The 21083-nt window shown below is 30.0% G+C and overlaps 1 protein-coding gene across 1 annotated transcript; it reads right to left on the bottom strand.

Annotated features, from left to right (window-relative positions):
- Positions 1-1636: 1636 nt before the first annotated feature.
- LOC112283952 (xylose isomerase) lies at positions 1637-10354 on the bottom strand. The gene is made up of 23 exons (XM_024523370.3): positions 10307-10354; positions 7998-8154; positions 7740-7793; positions 7094-7194; positions 6771-6869; positions 6525-6599; positions 6090-6219; positions 5805-5896; positions 5578-5628; positions 5364-5443; positions 5130-5184; positions 4810-4911; positions 4342-4393; positions 4177-4222; positions 3927-3982; positions 3576-3627; positions 3276-3355; positions 3081-3151; positions 2806-2846; positions 2556-2655; positions 2318-2389; positions 2088-2165; positions 1637-1956 (listed from the first exon to the last, which is right to left on the bottom strand). The coding sequence occupies exons 1-23, from the start codon at positions 10352-10354 to the stop codon at positions 1921-1923; spliced, it is 1728 nt and encodes a 575-aa protein (XP_024379138.2). The 3' UTR covers positions 1637-1920.
- Between the last annotated feature and the right edge of the window lie 10729 nt (positions 10355-21083).

Below are 21083 nucleotides of genomic sequence, written 5' to 3'. Positions count from 1 at the left end.
AACTAATGCTCATATTAACAAAAGAAATTGTTCAAATAGGTTGATGCATTTCCATTTTGTTAAACTTTCTATCACTTCTTCATGCGACCAGGTTTAACAAAATGGAAATGTATTTGAATGTTTTGCCATTAATAATGTAAGATAGTCTTAATACATGCATATTATGTTTTGTGTCTTCCTCAGTTTTATTTTGTAAAGCTCACAAGATTTATATAAGTTTTGGTCAAGTGGTTAAACATTCTACATTTAAAAAATTTGAACATTTAAATTTATACAAGAAATTGTATATAATTTTTATTTATTTATTAAAATTGATGTAGAAAAATAAAAACAACTACTATGTAATAGATAGATTATATGGTCAGTATTTTGAACATCAAAACTTGGATATTAATTATGTTTATATTTACTAATCAAATTTTGATAAAATTCTCAAATACTTTTATACATAATATACTACTCATTACTAATGTTGAAGATTTTTTTGAAAATATGACACACACACACACACACACACACATATATACATATATATATATATATATATATATATATACTATTTAAAAACCAATATAAATTATTTGCTTCACTTTTTATATTAATGAGCAACTTTTTGTAATGTACTTTGATAAAACCATATTTTTTTTGGTAATTAATGCAAAACGGTTTTCTAAGACAACAACCTCAAAGCATCAAAGATAAGTTGATCTATCTTATTAGATTTTTTTTGGATTGGTATGTTATACATTTTTTTTGGTGATTCTTTTGCTGTGATGTGTAAATGATACCAATGCCTCTTTGGTAGGGTCGAAAGGTACAAAAAAAAAAAGAAAAAAAAAAAAAAAGAAGAAGAAGAAAAAGGAAAAAAAGAAAGAAAGAAAGAAGGGAGACAAAAATTTAAATTAAATTAAATTAAATTCTTCCTCGTCTATGAGCAAGTTTTATTCTCTAATCACAAGTGTATTTTGTATTACTTCTTAATTCTTTAGTAAAAATCTTTTGTTACATTCTTATGGTCTAATGTCTCTTGCTGTAAGAGAAGAAAATTATGTTTGGTTTTGTTTAAAAAAAAAAAATTACAATATTTTCCTCTTTTTAGCATATATTAAGTTTTAACTTTTATATAAGATTGAATTGTGGTTGACGTGAATTTGGGACAATTTTTAATTGGTTCTTATTTTAACTTCTAATTACACCAATAATACTTTTAAATTGACACTATAACTTTAAACTAAAATTAGTCATACTACTATAAGTTCAAATAAATTTATTAGAAAATATTATTATGCATGTTTTAAAGATGATGTATGAAAGGTTTACTACTAGTTTAGCAAATTAAAGATTGTATATTATGTTATTCAAGTGTCATTTTGTTGTGTGTAGTTTAGCATATTGATAGCAGTATATTTTAAAAGAATAGACATGAAAGAGCTTGTAATTGGATAGTCAAGCTGAGAACAGAGGTGGACAATTTGGAGGAAACATTGTGAATCATCATGGTTTGTTAGAGCATAAAAAGAAATATGTTTTCCAAGCAATGTCATGGTTTGAGATATATCAGATCTTGATAACTCCTAACATTCATCTACAAAATACTAGAAAAGTATTAAAAAAAAAAAAAAAAAAAAAAAAAACGAATGGGAAGTGGTGCAGCGCACGCAATACATTTGTGAAAAGAAAGTAACGATGCGGCGAGTCAAGAAATTTGCATCCCTTACTACAACGTGGAAGTGATTATTTCTAGACAACCCAACTGTACATGGTGCGGCGGATTCAACGGACAAGTCCGAGAGGACACTACTTATCCAAGAGCTTCAAAAAGCTTTTCAAGTGAACCCAAGAAACTGCAAAATTGGATCACTCTACACAAAACTGGAAGGTAACTATCATCAGCACTTCCAGACCACCATAGCCCCAACTTTAGACGTAAGAGTAAAATATCATCTCCGCCAACTCCTGCAAATATTTAAAAAAAGAAAAAGTGAGATATTAGTTCATCACGCAACACCCAAAAATTACAACTTGGTGTGCTGAAAGTTTGCAAGTTGGAAGGTATACAAAAACTATAAAATGAATAACTTTTATACCTGTTTGCCAGAAGTAATAGGAGGCTCTTCTGCTTCAAGAGAAATTTTTTCCAATTCCTCGAACCCGACTTTTCCCTCCTGCAGAAGCGACAAATGGATATTTATATCGGACAACTTAATTTAGAATGATCTTGTCCCTTCTAATATCATTGATTACTCCGACAATAAACAAAGTTCGCACATAACCCTGGCGAACTGCTATAACTTCCACAGCAAGTAGTAGAGTTTACCTCAATAGTTTTCCCAAGCGGGGAGTTAAAGCTTGAATATCGATCCTCGACAAGCTTTGTGAGCCGACCCTCCTGGACATTGAAACACAAATAAATTAATGAAAAAGCATCGAATCCGATCATTTGTTGAAGAATCTACAACATAAAATTTGTTAAGTGACACACAGAACCTACATGTTAAACAGCCTTGAGTGCCGTGCTAGAGACATTCAGTTCCTTGATTTACTAGATTGATTACCTCCAAAAGTTTGGCAGCATTACGAAGTCCTCGGGCAATGGTATCCATGCCTGAGATGTGGGCAATGAAGAGATCTTCCACATCCACACTCTCCCTCCTCCTGCATTTTGTAAACAAATAAGAGAGAGAACTACAAAAAACAGAAGCGAGGTACGTACATCAGTGAGAATCACATCCTTAATGCTGGGTACTCATGATGACATTCTAGAATCGCATGTCAGACGATCTATGAAGGTTTGGGAAAACTCACAGTTTTGCGTCAAAATTGAACCCTCCAGGTGCCAGTCCTCCCTGAACAGTACAGATTCATTTTTTCCGAGTTAGTGAATCCACGGCCACGATCATAGTGTTGGATATCCGTTGAAGTCGTTCTTCAATGCATACATTATGATTACTTCTTCATTATAGATGAGTACAATAACATCTACACCAACACAAGCATGGATCGACGAGATTTTGACACTGCATTACAGACTTCAATGAGTCTCCAATAAGCAGTTGAGGAGCTATATTTTGGTCCCTCACATTCTTTATCACAGAGAGCATGATCAGAGTTGCCTCACTGACATCGGTGAGAAACTGATCAGTGTCCCATCCTGCACAACAATGTGTCGATATTAGTAAACACTCCGGTGCGAATCGAGGAAACCCAGAAACTAACAAGTAATAACAACAGCTTTGGAATACGAAACTCCAAGCATGAGAGATTCATGAACAAACCAGTTTGAGCATCGCCTGTGTTGGCATCAACACTACCCAACATTCCATATATACGTGCAGTTTCTAGCTCGTGGTGGCAGCTGCAAAACATCAACACAAAAATAAAAAACACAACAGATTTGAAATGGAACATGTGAAAAGTAGAGCAGCTACTATTGAACCGTGTATTGCTCTGTTTACGCCTAGAATCGTCTTCAGTAGCTATAAAACGTACATAAATACCAACCAGCCAACTAAGGCGGCATAAGAAATAAGCCAGAAAAAAACAAACAACATTTAGAACCTCGTGTCGACAAATACCTATGCCCAGACAGGGTAGCATGATTGCACTCTAGGTTCAGCTTGTAGTCATCTGCAAGAACCCACAAAATGTATAACCATTCCTATGAATACCTCTCAATTTGACTACAGCAAAACCATTGCTTCAACTTATTCGTGTCTGCTCTGATTTTCACTTCGAAATTCTAAATTCTAAATCTTCTGAAGCTGTTTTCTCAAGAGGAGAAGATTTATAGTCGTACACACGCGCGCGCACACACACACTCTCTCCAAATCTAGTCATTTGTACATTACATGTGACAAATGTGTGTGTGTATGTGTATATATATGGATAGATAGATACATAGATAGAAGACAAAGTACTGTTCGTGCCTGAGAGTCCGTAATTCTTCAAAAACCCCATAGTAGTTGCCGCATCCCAATCGTACCTGAAAAGATTTCGACATGATAGATTAGCTTGTCCAAGGGGTTCACATATCAGTCAAATACATGAATTGCCTTCGTCGTCCTCTAAAAAGGCGTAGAAAGGCAAATACTTGAAAACCAATTCCAATCACATTAAACAGGGCAACAGACTGAGCCATTCCTTGAGATAAGATGAGTGTCATTCAAAGCTACTCACTGGTGCTTTGTTGGCTCCTGTGGCTTCGGCTCCAATAGCAAAGTTCCTGCAAATTAAAGCAAGGTTAATTAAATAGGCTTTTCTTATCTTGCATTAATTGTCAAAAAAAAAAAAAACACAACCAGACTCCAAAACAATATCAAATCAAACTGGGTTTTTACGTACCTTCAAAACCGATTTTTTTCTTATACTCTGCAGCTGAGCGCAAGAAAGTGGCCTAAACATACAATACAAAAAAACCTTTCTAGTGAGAATATTACCCATATATGCACATACGAGTATAGATACATATAAGATCCTCCTACCAGTACAGTAAGCATATCCATATTCGCCATGATTACAAGAGCTCTTAAAAAAAGTAGTTAAGTTGTGGTAACAATCAGCAACTAACAGTTCTAAATTTAACAAGATTAGTTCCAAAGTCTTCAAAAAGGCACCTTGAAATGACTACTTGAAGTGAAACAGAACAGAATAAAGAGTATCTAGGTAATCGGCGAAGCATGAAACTTTACAGGTACGGTCCTACATTATGAAAGCAGAAAGTTCAACGAGAAGTATTGAAACTAATCTTAAGCTGACATAGTGACCGTAAGACATAGCATCCGTTTTTATTGCAAGAAAAAGAGGCCAGACCATGTGATCAAGCTCCTTCTTCAAATCTGTGTTCAGAAGGGTCTGATAACCTTCGCGCCCGCCCCAAAAGACGTAGTTTTCTCCTCCTAGCAGTTTCGTCACCTGCAAGTAGTTTTCACAACACTTCAGATTTATCTCATCGCTGTTTCAATACAGTTCGTAAACCCAAGCCACGCGTTCTGGATTCATAGAAAATCAAAGTCGAAAAAATGGTAGATATCTATGTCTGTCAGTGCAGTCGCAAGCACAGCGCAATAACCAAGTGTCTTAGTTGCAGGGGCTATTATAGGAAAGACGATGAGGAAGAAGATGAGGTTGACCTCTATCGCCTTCTTGACCTGAGCAGCTGCATATGCATAAACACGGACGTCCGGACTGCAAGAAACAGCATAGAAAATATCACAACAAATACTGTGAATCTCATGTCATGAAACGAAAATGCATAAATTACTTATCATAAAGTTCATGATCGAATTTAATTAAAAGGGATTTATTAATGGGTAATAAAATGAATTGACGATTGAGGTAATACGCCAGTAGGAGATTGTTGAGACCTTGTAGCAGCTCCATGCATGTAACGTGGGTGCTTGAAAAGCTGGGCAGTTCCCCAAAGTGGTCGAATGTTTGTTCCCTCCTGTATAACAGAATTTTCTTAGTCCTAGTTCATCCTCAATGAATCACTAACTGAATCACTAAATGAATCACTAAATGAACCTTAGAAGAGCTGTATCACCGCCAATCAAGCATCACTAATTAATTAATTAATACCTGTAGCTTTTTTGCAACTGAAACAATGTAATCAAGATTTGCGTTGGACTCCTGCGAGACAAAAAAATGAAGTAAAATAATATTAGTACTGTGTTCCAGCAGTTAATTGCAGGGCAGAACAGGCATCGTTGAAATGTTCGATCCCTCAATCCTGATCTAGTTGCGTTCTTGAGCAGCAAACACGAGCAAAATATTAATTTGAAACATCACGCATTTAGGTTCTCAACCTCAAGTGTAGACCCCTCAGGCGCGATATCGCGATCATGAAAGCACCACTTCTCAACTCCAAGCTTTTTCAAAAACTCGAAATTTGCTCTCACTGAGCCAGAAGCATCAGATTATCAAAAATACGTTATAGAGAACTCATACGACTGCAAACCATGCAAACAATTTATTCACCGTGAATCCGTACGTGAACTGAGGCCTCCATGACAAGTGCTGGTTAAAGAAAACCACGCATCACAATAGTTGCAATGTAAACTGCACGGGTGAGTGGGAGCAACTGCACTTACTTCTTCTTACGGCAACGGTCAGCGAATTACTGCCGTCATCCCAAGGCCATCTCTTGGTGGGAGATCCAAAGGGATCCCCACCATCTCCACGAAAAGTATGCCAGAATGCAACACTGAAGCGCAGCCAATCCTGCAAACTCAAAGCAAAAATGAAGAGAAATTGAAATATGATCAAATTGGTTCTCCACGTAGCAATCCAAGGACACAGAATAATCGTTTTCACTAAGGCAGGATGGATTAAAAGCAAACTCAAGGCAAAACATGGCAGAAAATGACGGTCTAAACGATGCGTTACGTGGTAAATGTGATCATGGCTTTCACGCATTTCTTAGGTTCGTGAAAGACTCAAAATTCAAGACAATGATAAGTTATTTCGATCAGATCATTACACTATTTACACAAAAAAATCCACTTTCACTGTAAGCAAAACCTCACCTTCATCTTCTTGCCAAAAATCAGTTCCTCAGCATTATAGTATTTATAAGCCAAAGGATTATGACTTGCAGGCCCCTGTACATACAGAAACATCATTAAGTCTTCAGTCACCTTCAACTATTCTCTGATGCAATGACTTACTTTACATGTTAAGCGAGAGCTTCGATGTGAAGACACCGAAAGACCACAAAGGAAGTCTAATGCGACCCTTGATGAGAATTCCACTAGAACTGTGAATTGAAATACCTCATATTTGATGTACGAAATGTTAGGGAAGAATTCCCCTTCCCACTCTTGAAAATCGCTGCCCAAACTCCCGTCCACACCACACGTGATATCTGCTACCTGTAAGCACATGTCATGTCGGAGGAAACAAGCGATCAGAAGGCATAAAAGAACTTTAAATATGAATTTACTAAAGAATGCCCAATCCTACATTGAAATGATACGAAGTAGGATGAGAGCAGGCGGCCTGGTAAGATTGCGGGTACTGCATTCTAATATGCAATAAGGGAATTCATAACCTCAAGCACCAAATAGAAACCAAGGGTCTGTCTGTTCTTCCTTACCCTCTGGCCGCTACAGCTTAGGACAGCTACAAGCAGAACAACCGAAAATAGTAAGGCCTTCATGGTGATTCCCTTCGTGACACCCGCTCCTTTATGAATGTCTGTATCCAAAGCATATCAGTCATTCACCATACGGGAGAAACTTCGACCCTTATAACCTTTAATCAAATCATGCATGAAATTCACAACCACAAATTCTAGGACCCAAGTATACCCTATAAGAATTTCAGTCCTTTTCATGCTGCAACCCCACTGCAAATCTCCCCCCTACTAAGAAAGCAACCTTAAGATTCTGGTTCCTTCTGTAACACTCTCTCGCTTGGTACGGCACACAATTGGACATCAATCGATAACTAAACTTAAGCAACGTTTCATTACAATCGCAAATTACGCTTGAAGGCCGGCATCGAGAGAACTTGGCAACACAACTAACTTCATCTCACCCGTACCAAATCCTCAAACCAGATATTCACTCTGCGCAGAGCTGATTGTAACAAAAATGTCCAGATCACTAATTACCACGTCCCCAGATTAATGACTACTCGCAGCCCACAAGATCAAATCTTAAAAGTAAACCCATCACGCGCGCAGCAAGAATGCGCTGAACAGAATATGCGCAATCGGCGACAGAGACAGAAAAATGTACCTGGACGCCACAAACCCACATGACCAACTGGCTTCAAACCAACGATTACAACCCCTGTATTGAATTACCACTTCCACAAAACCAGCAAGGATCGTCACAATCGCTTCTGTACATGGCCAAGAGCTCGAGAAGCACAGCAAAACACTCACACACACAAGTAACTCAAAGCTCGAACTTTCAAGAGCAATTCCTCACATTCTCCTCCGACGAGAGTTCAGAAACATATGTAAACGTTCGTTTTTCGTTTCCATTACATACAATAATCTCGTGTGAGGCCGAATTGGAGCTGGAAACTTGTGCACAATTGAGCAGATGCTCTCTCGCTCTCTCTAGACTGTGTCGCCCTCCGTTGGGTTCGATGCTCAGGGGGCACGGGTCCCGGGCTGGATGACGGGCCGGGTGGCACGCCCCACCCCTACGCCCTTTGCATTCCGCGATGATGGGGTCACATGACGTGGCATTGGGGATAGATTTTTGGTCTTGGGGGGTTCGTTCGGATGATGGAATCATCCACGTTATGGAAGGATGAATAAATTCTTCGTGGATGAGTCTGACATTGGTTTCATTCTTCACGTTGCATTTGTTGTTGAATTTGACGTTACATCACAAATTTTGGGTGTGTCTTGTGATTATTTTGAGTTGGAATTAGTGGGTTTAATAATTTTTTATAAATGTTATTTTTTACTATAGTCTAATAATTTTTAATTTTAAACTGGGTTTGACATTCTTTAAGTGGAAATATTTCATTATTCCACCTGAAATATGTATTCTATTTTTTCATGGTTCACGCTGTAAATATGATCCTTGCAAAAAGGGGTATTTGGGGTTTTTATTATTTTATTTTTGTGAAGATGCATTCATCAAATATCAAATAAATGGCACAGAAGCTCTTAGTTTGAAACAATTACAAGAGTTTTTTTCTTTTTTTCAAATGAATAATATATATATATATATATATATATATATATATAATTGAGATGTGAGTGTCATAACTTGAACAAAATCAAAATGATGTAATTGTATAAAAATTTAAATCTTTTTCTTTCAAATATCATTATTAATAAAAACTTTAAAAAAAATAAAAACAGAATTTTGAACTTAATGCTAGGTTTGAGAATTCTCATTAGTGCATTGATTTTATTCCAAATGTGTGTGTATGTGTTTATTTTTATTTTTATTTTTTTTCATTATCATTAATTTGAATTTTTTTACTATGGCAAACCTAAAAAGTGTACTATAATTTTTGGGTATTCAATCACATACACCTGAATCTTACAAAATTTTCATAAAGTAGTTGTAATTGTGAAATGCTTTACAACAATGTGATGTACTTTCACTTATTTATAACACTAACTATACTTGAAAACCCACAAACAAGAATCAGAATCTAAAATGAACAAAATAAAGATAAAAGGTTGAGAAAACTGTAGTTTGGAAGGCACACATACAAATCACAGACTAAACAACAGCATCAAATATGATAAATAAATTGTATTCTGCACCTGGAATCTACAATTCCTACACAGAAAATTTTAATTTCATATTTTTGTATTGTTGAAAAACATATGAATTAAACATTTATTGTAGTGATAGCATACGACTTGAATTATTATGATAGGTTCATAAGAAGAAGGAAAAATAAATAAAAAATAAAAAATAAAAAATATATATATCAGAATTCAAGCAGTGATACATATATATTCATTTTGAATTTTAGTGTTAATTTTACAATTAAATAAAGCCATAGATTTTATTTTATTTATTTTTATTTATTTTTAATGAGAGATATCATTTTAACTTTTTTTAGTTAAAAAAACATCAAACATATAATTTGTGTTTAACAACATTTTAGAAATTTGAATGAAATAAAATTACACTAATATCCCTGCCACTTGTAAAACAACCTTTAATGGCTAAACAACGTCTGCCACAAGTTTTCTTAAATTTGCAAAATCAACAATCGGATTGTTTTGAGCAAGAAGTTTCATTGTGGTTATTATTATTATTATTTTTTTTTAAGAAAGTATGTGCAAACTTGCAGAAGACTGTTTAAGAAGCTTATACAATAAATTTGAATTTTAAATTATGCAACTTACTTGGAAACCTGACAAAAAAGAAAAAAAAGAAAAAAAAAAGTCTATACAAGCAATCTATACAAAAATGTTTTCATGGTCTTTAAAGCCAATTTAAATACTGAAAAAAAGAAAAGAAATAAGAGAAGAAATAAAATAAACTGTCAAACAAACAAAACTGTGGAGATTTTATTTGTATATGAATTCAAAATCATTAGAAAACAAGTACATTATTTAATAATGTCAATGCACATTGAGTTTTTGTAATGTATTTGTTAAGTAGTATTTGTTTAAGCTTGAATACACAAATAAAAAAAATAAGTAATTAATTTATTTTTATAAAATAATATTTGAAAATCAACACCAACCAAATTTATAATTTCTAGTGTTCAAAAAAGTAAACAATTGGGTACAAGTCCAATTTTGCATTCGAAATAGAATTTGGAAGAAAGTAAATTCTTGCTCTTCTTCAACAAATGGATGAACTCAATCAACTTCTCCTTCAACAATGGAATCACGACTCAACAAAGACTTGAGCGTCATCACTATCGTCAACACAAGAGATTGTTATTGCTCAACCTCTTGATGGAGGATTCTCGTTGTTTGTCTTTATTTAATTCATCTAATTTGTATTATATATATTTTTCAGTTTATTGGAGATGATTAAAGAGCACTATGAATTATACCTATTTGTTTTGGATTCTTTTAAAACATTATATTAAACATATATTTATTTATTTATTCATTTCTATTTTATTATTTTAAATTTTTCTTATGAATTATAGAACAATATATTTGAATTAGTTTGATGAAGTTATATATATATATATATATATATTAAGATGCATGAATGTTTTTAAAAATTAAAAATTTATATGATTTATATGTATATGTAAGTTTTTAAATTTATTTTAAAAAGTATGTATTGTTTTACAAAATGAATGAAAATAATAAAAATAATAAAATAAAAATGGAAGTATAACAAAAATTTTACTAAAAATCAAATTTTGTTCTTTTTTACCATGATTATGCATGTTATATTTCTAACTTGTAAGTTAAGAAATAATAATCAGTATAGTCTTATCTACTATAATATTAGTTATTTATTTATTTTATATTTATTTCATCAATTTCACTTCATTTGAATATCTTATAAATATCTCAAGTAGAAATGTGTATAATATACAATTCAATCATACATGGAGATTTTGAAATACATGAATATAGAATTATAAAATTTATGAAATAAATGTATAAAAATCATTTAAAATAAATTAAAATTTAAAAATTACAAAAAAATAGTAACGATGTTAGAACATTGAAATAAAATTATTTGAATTAGAATACATAAATTATAATTTAATCTCCTTAAATATTAAATAATTTTTTTTTATGTTTTTTTATATATTTTATTTTTATATTACATATATAAAAAGGAATGAACAAAAAAACTAGTTTATTTATATCTAAATAAAAATATTATTATTAAGCTTTTAATTTTTTATTAATATATATATATATATATATATAATACCATAAAATACTTTTTATTTACTTTAAAGGATATTTTTAATATTATTATTTGATTAACATAAATATACTAATATTTAATCATCTTGATTCAATAATAATTCAAGATATTTAAACATGGCTTTTATAAAAGCCTCTTAGTTTATTTTCTTGTCTTAATAGCTAGTAGATTAAAGGTTGGTTAGTAATTTTACCTTCTAAATTGTAGAATTTCTTTTAATGCCTTAGAAAAACCATAAATTAGTAAAAATAGGATAAAAAAGATAAATAATTAATATGGCTAATACTAAGATTAAGTTAAAGGTAGGATTGAGCTAAAATATGCTTAAGATAGATCGGATTGATACATGGAGGTCGACCATTTGTGGGACAGGGTCGAAATACAAATTCATTTGAAGATTGGCAATTGGAATTTGTGAGCTAGCTTTAAGCTTAATTTAGAAGTATAAGGCTTATTTTTTTAGAATTTGAAAAAGATTTAAAATTATTGTTCAAAGTTTGAGTTTGTATCAATGATTTAGAATTTATGCAAAATAAATAAGGCTAGCACTCTCAACTAGTTCATGCAATTGGTGTCACATTTATAGTTCAAAATTTGAGAATGCTTGGCTAATTAAATTTTCTAAATTTTTATATAACTTTTTATTAATCTAACAATGCATTTGAGAGATATCTGGATTTTGGTACAAGAAGGCATTAGAAGTTGGCAGTTTGAAGTTGAGGATTTCTATGATATCTAAAGATTTACTTGTTGGATAAAGGTGAAATTTGGCATTGTATTAGAAGACTTCAAGATCAAGCTAAAAAATGATTTTGAATTGAAATTAATGGTTGAAGAAGGAGAAATTTCTATTGAAACATCTGCATTACCTTTTAAGTTAGTAGCCAAGTGATATTAATGCGGTTTTTGGACATTTTCACATAATTTGTAAGTTGGATTGGCTTGAATTTTTTATCCATATAGAAGACTTATAATGACATTTGTATGCAAAATTTTGTAATTCATAGATAGCCAAATTAAGAATTGCAGCTTGCCAAAGTTGATTGATTAGGATTAGGGCTTGTAAAAAGAAATCAAAATTGCCTAATTATGAAAGTAATAAGGCAATTAGACATTATGTATATTTGAGGTTACTAAGAAGAGGGTCTTTGAACACTTTGTATTTGCTTTAAGTACTTTTGAATTAAAATTCGAATTTCATTCTTCCTATATGAGTGAAACCTATTAGGATTTTTTTAGATATTTGTAAAACACAACATTACCTTTCACAGTCAGGTGTCTAATGCATTCTTAAGCAAAACAAAATGTATTACAATAAAGCAATGCATCTTTGTTAATACATCTATATTTGTAAACTAGTAAAATGCTTGACAATGAATATCTACAAATATACATCATTTATTGGGTAGCTTAGTCGAGTTGATTTATGAATTTTCTAGTCAAAATGGAAGCCTAAAGTTGCCAAAAAATGTACTTTGCTAGCCGTTGATTATTAAGATTGGCCCTTTACCATAGTTGACATTGAGATTGAAATCCTGCAATAAAGAATACCAACATCCAAGCAGATGATGACATATAAGAATCACAAAGAAAGAACTAAGACCTTCAACTTTTGACCACTACAAGATGTTTTATGATAGATTTGTTACTATAGGATTGTGCTCCGCAAAGTAGACTACTTAGAACAACAATATGACATCTTTTGCAAGAAAAAATACAGAGAAAAATAAGAACAAAGTCCAAGTTGAAGTTGAATTCCAGATAACAATAGCTCTTTATATAAGACAAGTCAAAATCCTTTCATGAGCATGAACCTAAAATTTTTTCATTACGACAAGCATCAAAACTATGGCTGAAATCCATAGGATAAGAAAATTTGACAAGACCATCTACATATTTAAAACTCAAATCCAAACACCTAGTACGATTTTAGTAACTTCATTGAAAAAGATAATATAAGCTTTGAAGATAATATATGAAAGCTACCATGTATATTCTAGAATGTTGTCTAATCAATGAGGCTAATATTATAAAAAAAATACAAAAAAAGATGCAAAGATATGAGTACATAATTAAAGATTAGATTTAAAAGCTATATGAGAAGTTATTGAATAGGTCAAGATACTGAAATTAATTGCATGAAAAGATGGATGGTCTTACACAACCAAATTGCATGACAACTCATAAAGTAAAATCAATGGACACAAATGTTGTTAGCAATCATTGTTTAAAATATACATCAATCCATCATATATGATATAATTGAATAAAATGAATGGAACTCCATAATGCTATCAAAGGCATTGGAATACCAAAACTTACAAAAAATCTTATAGTAAAGTATCAATTATAAGCATTGCAAATTGCACAAGGTTGTTCATTTGTTTCTTTTTCATCTCTGCTATCTAGGGTTTTAAGTACCCTCACATCCTCGCTTCTTCTTCTTTTTTTACTTTCTTTTGCTCTTGTTGTAAAATCCTTGCAATTGTGTGCTGTCTTCTTGCTTGTACATCTTCATCCTCCTTCTTTTTTACTTTATTTCATCCTAGCTACAAAATCCTTGCAATTGTGTATTCTTAAGATACTTTGTCTCTTCATGTTGAATTGCTTGAATTTACACTTATATATATGTCGAGATATCACTATGTTGCATGTAAGCAACATGAGAGCAAAGAGTCCTGGATGGTAAGTAATCTAGTGATATTTCTCTTTTTGTGGTTTTGAAATTATTATGATGGCTTTTATATTTTGAATACAATACTTAAGGTGATGCTCAAAAGTCAGATAATATACTTAATCATCAGCTCATGCTTTCTATTGTTAAAATAAATAAATAAATAAATATAAAAGTAGAATAAGTTATATTGTAGAAGATATTAGTTTAGATAAGTTACTATTGATTAAAGAATTGGCTCTTGATATATAAGAAGGCCAAAGGATAAAGTAGATGAATGAAAAAGGATCTTAAGAATATAAAAAATATGCTTAAAGTATATTTTTATAGTAGATAAAATAGCAATGGATAGTCTTTGTAAAATTTTTGATGGATGTATCATCAAAAGATAGAAGTTGTTCATTAGAGCAACAACCATCTCTTATAAATAATGGATATTAGAAGTGAGAAATATCTTACTCTATACTTTGTTTATGAATAACCTTGTTGATATTATATATTGGTGACTTCAATTTTTTTTTTTTTTTTCAATAGGTTATAGGCCCATTCACCTTTAATTGTAAGTTTTGAAGTTCTTTGAGGTCTTTCTTATTGTGAAGAGTAGATCTTATGATTGTTGTTGATATTAGAATTTGATATCTTTTAAATTCTCTTTTACATGTAATTATTGATGTAATTTTTTTCTTATTTTTTGTTAAGTAAATTTATTATCTTAAAAGATATCAATCACTTTAGAATGATATTATAGAATATTAGTAATATATTTCTTTGTTGAGTTATATCATTGATGTATTAGTATTATACTTTTGTCTGTTGAATTTCTTAAGAAGATTTATTTATAGTGATGAGAAGATATTTGTGAGATTAGAAGTATTCATATGAGAATTGAGAGTGATTAAAGAGTGAAATAATTTATTTATTCACAAAAGAGGCATTTTGGATTTTTAAAGCAACAAGAACTTATTAATTTAGATTTTTTTTTTTTTTTTTTTATTTCTTTTGATACACCTCTTCATTAGATATGGCTTCAAGTAAGGATAAGGATTTGAGAGTGATTAAAAAAATTTAAAGGTGATAATTTCTACAACTGGAAGAAAAAAATAGAACTTTTGTTAGCTTCATTAGATCTTTGAAACATTGTTGATGAAAGTAAAGAACCTCAAAGTGACAATATTGATATCAAGGTGAAGAAAGAATAAAAACATTGTAAAAGAAAGGCTTTTGGTATGATTGCATCAAATTTAGATGATGCCAATTTTTCACATGTAATTACTTGCAATGGACCAGCAAAAGCATAGAAGAATTTTTGTAAAATTTATGAGAGTAGAAACCTAGCCAACATTCTAAAGACAAGAAAGAAGTTCTTAACAATAAAAATGGAAGAAGGAAATGATCTCATAGCTCATGTCAACTAGATTAAAGCACTTACAAACCAACTAGTAGTTTTTGACAAACCAATTGATGATAAGGACATTGTATTGACATTGCTCATGAGTCTTTTTGAGACCTAAAACTACCTTATTGTGGCATTAAAGTCTATCAATATAAAGGAGCTTAGTATGAATTATGTCACATCAAGACTTGTCCATGAAGTGACCAAGAAGAAAGAAAAAGAACTTTAAAATGATGATTTGACTATATTTTCAAGAGAAGACAGAGGTAGCTATTTTTACTTATAAAATAATTTAAAAAAATATAAAAATTACTATATTTATAAAAAACCATATTACTTTACTAAGAATTGCTACAAAGCAAAGAAAAGATATAGGAAGAATACAAACAATACTAGTGATAGTTTTGGTAGAAATGATTATACTTTCAAGGTAAGTGAAGGAGCTTCCATAGCTACAATGTCTAAGTTAGTTATAGATTCAGATGTTCTTAAGTATATGACACTATATAAGTATTCATTTGATACTTATAAAGAAATTTTATTAATAAATATTTAATTACGAGACAATGACATGGTGCAAGTCATTAAAATTGGTTCTATTATGGTAGAAATTATTGTAAGAATTAAATAAGAAGGATTAGATTGAAGGAAGTCTTATATGTGTCAAAAATAAAGAGGAACCTCGTTTTGGTGAGCAAACTTATATCATATGGTTGTAATATTTAATTTGATATAAATGGATGTTTTGTAAAGATATTGAATAGATAATATGTTGCGAAAGATTTAAGAGATGACAACCTCTACTTTATTAATTGTAAAAAGGTGAATAAAATTGAAGTGGCAATATTTGCTCACTTTTCACAAAATCAAGACAAGTTTGGAATTTGGCATCAATAACTTAGTCATTTGAATGCCAAAAACATGAAAGAGCTGTAATCCATGATAAATGGCTCGGATCTTATTCAACTCAAGTACAATACCATGACACTAGCTTATGAAGGTTATATTCAAGGAAAACAATAAAAAAAATTATTTTCAAGAAGAGTTACAACATGTACTACCAAATTATTGGAGATTGTATATTTTGATATTTGTAGATCAATAAAGATGCTATCAATTTAAGGAATAAGATATTTTATAACATTCATTGATTATTTTTTAAGAAAGATATAGATTTACATCTTTAAAGCTAAGAGTGAGTATTGTTCAAGATTTAAGGAGTTTAAGATACTTGTAGAAAATTAATGTGAGTACAAGATCAAAGTATTGTATACAAACAATGGAGGTGAATATATATTAAAGCATTTTGATGACTTTTTAAAGATTTAAGGGATTGCAAGATAAACCTCTATTCTTTACATTCTACAACAAAATAGAGTTGTTGAAAGAGCAAATTCTAATATTGTAGAGATGATAAAGACTATGCTTCAAATACAAAATCTTGGGCATGAATATTGGGCAAAAGCCATGGTTACAATAATATATATAAAAAATATGTATACTATATGCGTACTCATATGAATGACTTTACAAGAATCTTAGAGTGGCAAGAAACCTTGTATTTTATATATGAAGGTTTTTGAATGCATTGCTTATGCAAAAGTACTAGATTGTATGAAGTCCAAATTTGATGCAAAAGATACAAAATATGTGTTTTTTGGATATTTTAAAGGTACCAAGGCATATAGGCTTATGTCTTTAGAAACAAAGAAAATCATCAAGAATCATGATGTAAAATTTTTAGAGCATAAGAATACTTGTGAATACTTGGAAATATATCCAAGTAAGAATAATGATGTATTTGTAGACACATTTTTAATTTTAGAAAAAAAAAGATGATAATAATGAAGATGGTAAAGATATAAGTGAAGATGAAGAGCTAAAGAAGGTAGATTAAAATGTAGCTACTTTTACTAGAACTAGTAATGAAGATAATGAAGATATTAAAAATGATGATGATGAGGAGTATCAACCATTAACTATAAAGAAAGAAGAAGGTTGCAAGAGACCTTAGAATGTAAGAAAGTGAATCTTTATCAAATAAAATGAGATATCTTTTGAAAGATAAAAAATAACTTAGTGATTAGTAGATAAATCACATCTTTTCTTAAGTAAATGAAGAACATACCAATATTGTACTTCTTACTCATTTATTAAATTTATTTAATGTAATGAGGTCCATGGATACTATGAAGTGGAAGTATGCCATGGAAAAAGAATATAAATGACTCATGGATAATAGAATATGAAAATTGACTCAACTTCTACCAAATCGATTTTTAATTGATTGTAAGTTAGTATTTAGAATCAAGAAAGATGCAATGGATTATATTATGAGATGCAAGGCTAGATTGGTTGCTAAAGGCTATTCATCAGTTATTGGTGTTGATTTCAATGAGACATTTGCTTCCGTGACCAAATTCAATATTATTAAAATTATTATAGCAATTGGAATAATAATGGATTTGGAGATTCATCAATTGGATGAAAAGACCATTTTTTGATATGAAAGATTAAAAGAAGATATCTATATGGATTAACTTCAAGGATTTATAGAAGACGGCAAAAAATACCTTATTTGTAGTTTGAAGGAATCTTTGTATTGGCTTAAATAATCACCAAGGACATGGTATCAACGTATTGATATATTCTTCTTGAATGAAGGATTTAAAAGAAATAATGCTGATTATTCTATATATGTGATGTAATTAAGTGAGTTCATATTGATTGTCATCCTCTATATTGATGATTTGATCATTTTAACCAATATATTAAAAATGATAGATTGATTGAAAGAAAATTTAGAAAAAATTATGAGATAAGTGATTTGAAAGAGCTTTACTATTATTTATGAGAGATTGTATTAAAAAGACCATTATAATGAACAAAAATAAATACATTAAATAAGTATTGAAATAATTCAAAATGAAAGAGTGTAAATCTATAGATACACCTTTGGAGGCCAATTTGAAGTTGATAAAACTCATAAATGAAGCGTTTGCTAAAGTTGAAGGTCTAATGCAAGGTGCTCCATACAAGGTAGCAGTGAGTTCACTTGTATATGCAATGTTTGGCATAAGGGTGGATCTTACATATGTAGTAAATGTTGTGAGCCAAGACATGTCAAAGGCTAGACCAATCCATTAGACAACTATCGAAAAGATCATGAGGTACTTAAAAGACACTTTGCATTTCAAATTATTCCTTAGAAGTGATAATATTACTTTGCATAGTTATTATAATGTGGATTGGACTAGAGATATAAATGATAAAAGGTCAACAACAAGATATGTGTTTTTTATTGGATTAGAAGCTATTTCATGGAATTGTAAGAAAAAATCTAGAATTAGAAGATCAACAATGGAAATTGAGTATATAATAGTAAGCTATGATGTAATAGAAGGTAATATGGCTAAGACAACTTTTAGAAGACATTAGAGTAGTACAAATAGAAGCAACTTTAATAGAGTGTAATAATTAAGAATGTCTTGTATTTACAAAGAATCCAAAGTATCATTCAAAGATCAAATATATTGACATTCAACATGACTTCATAAGAGAGAAGATTGAAATGGCAGTGATTGATATGAAGTATTATGCAATAGAAGATATGCTTGCTAATTTGTTGATAAAGACATTCATAAAAGATAGGCATTATATGTTGACAAAGGCATTAGAATTAAAAGCCTTTAATCAATAAGAAAGTAGGAGTATTAAAGTAAATAAGTAAATATAAAAGTAGAATAAGTTACATCATAGAAGATATTACTTTAGATAAATTGCTATTGATCAAAAAATTGGTTCTTGATATGTAAGAAGGCTAAGAGATAAAGTAGATGAACAAACAAAGGATCTTAAGAGTTTAAAAAATATATTAAAGGCATATTTTCATAATATATAAGATAGCAATGGATAGTTTCAATAAAATGTTTGATGGATGTATCATCAAAGGATAGAAGTTGTCGATTAGGACAGCAACTACTTCCTATAAGTAATGGGTGTTAAAAGTAAGAGATATCTTATTTCATACTTATTTTGTGAGCAATCTTGTTGATATTATGTATTGGTGACTTCAAAGTTCTTTTTCTTCAATAACTGTAGTCTATGTAAGTACATAAAAAATCAAAAGATCATAGGTTATTAAAAAGATTATATTTTGTAAATATTGTAATTTTTGATATTAATCTAGCTAAAGTTCAAATTTTTTGCTAAAAAATACTTGGCATTCTTGAATTGATATGTACTTAGTATTTCATTGTTTATTTGTTGTTTTTGAAATTTTAATTGTAAGGATAAAGATTGGTAAGAAAATATGGCACATTAAACATTATATCACAATTATATTTTGACTTATCTTGTGTACATTCAAATTGTGAAATAGGAATGGATTTGAATGATTTAAAGGATAGAAGAGTTCTTCAAGTTAGAATATGGTGAGAACATCTTCAAATTTATTTATCTATAAAGATTTTTAGTCCATTTTGAGGATTGAGTTTTTTTTGATTTACAATTGTAACTTCTCTATATCATATATCTTGAAAAATTAAAAATTTTCAACAAAAGTTTTGATATAGAAATCTTCTACTCTAAGTAATATTCAACTTTAGTCATAGATCACATTATTTTATAATCAATTATAAAAGAATTGGTGTTTATTTAGATGTATTATATGACAACATATCTCAATGGTGTAGAAAGTAAATTTAAGTCTTATTAAAATCTTATTGAGTTATATATATTTTTCATCACAAGAAATGCACAATAAAAGGTCGCAAATTGAAATGTAATATGCATTAGAAATATTCATTGTGTAGATAAATCAAAATTCTATCATGCTATTCATATATCAACTTACCTTGGTGTTAGGATTTGTTGTGCCATTTACTTGATTTAGGTTGATTAGCATATAATAAGATATTTATATCAAATTTACTTGATGAAATTATTATAATTATTTATATAATAGAAGTAATATTGTTTATTTATTTTTGATTAGAAATTTAATTTATAGCAAGTATGCATAATTATTTCTTTTAATTTATTAGAGATTTAATTCAAAGATATCATACATTATTATTTCTTTCTTTTTATCAAACATGCAACCATTTGTTGCATAAGATGGATTTTTTACTGATTAATTACTTTATTTGTATTATTTGTATAATTAATAATTCAAAAAACATAAGATTTGAAAAAAAAACTTGTAAATTGAATAAAAATATATGACATTGTATTATTAGATAATTATTTAAAGATGGATGGTACAATGAGGAAGTATTCTAATTTAATATTTATAAAAGATTTGAATTAATTTTCTTTGTATGAAGAATGTTTATGGATTTGATTTGTTAACATTTATATTATCTTTGTATGAAGATTTTGTAGCAATCAAACAATATTTCAAAAATCTATAGTTATGTACAATTTCTAGTATTATTTTGAAATATAAACATTAATTATAATAATTTTGTTTAGCTGATGAGATATTTGAAATAAATTATGTATATATCTATCTATCTATATATATATATATATATATATATATATATATATGTGTGTGTGTATGTATGTGAATATTTATTATATAAAAAATAATAAGAGATGATAAAAATTTATCAAAAAGAATCACAAATTTAATTGGAGATTAATTTAGTCTATGTGAAATTTATTAGTA

Source organism: Physcomitrium patens, chromosome 6 (genome assembly GCF_059467195.1).
Source record: "Physcomitrium patens ecotype Gransden chromosome 6, ASM5946719v1, whole genome shotgun sequence".
Lineage (NCBI taxonomy): Eukaryota > Viridiplantae > Streptophyta > Bryopsida > Funariales > Funariaceae > Physcomitrium > Physcomitrium patens.
Note: the sequence above shows the minus strand (reverse complement) of the source record. Positions and strands in the feature narration are given on the sequence as shown.

Coding starts and splice junctions, on each gene's coding strand:
- LOC112283952 (XM_024523370.3), bottom strand. CDS start 10,354: ATGACGCTCAAGTCTTTGTTGAGTCGTGATTCCATTGTTGAAGGAGAA. Junction 5,629..5,804: donor CTGAGGGGTCTACACTTGAG/GTTGAGAACCTA, acceptor TTTGTCTCGCAG/GAGTCCAACGCAAATCTTGA. Junction 3,152..3,275: donor CACAGGCGATGCTCAAACTG/GTTTGTTCATGA, acceptor ATTGTTGTGCAG/GATGGGACACTGATCAGTTT.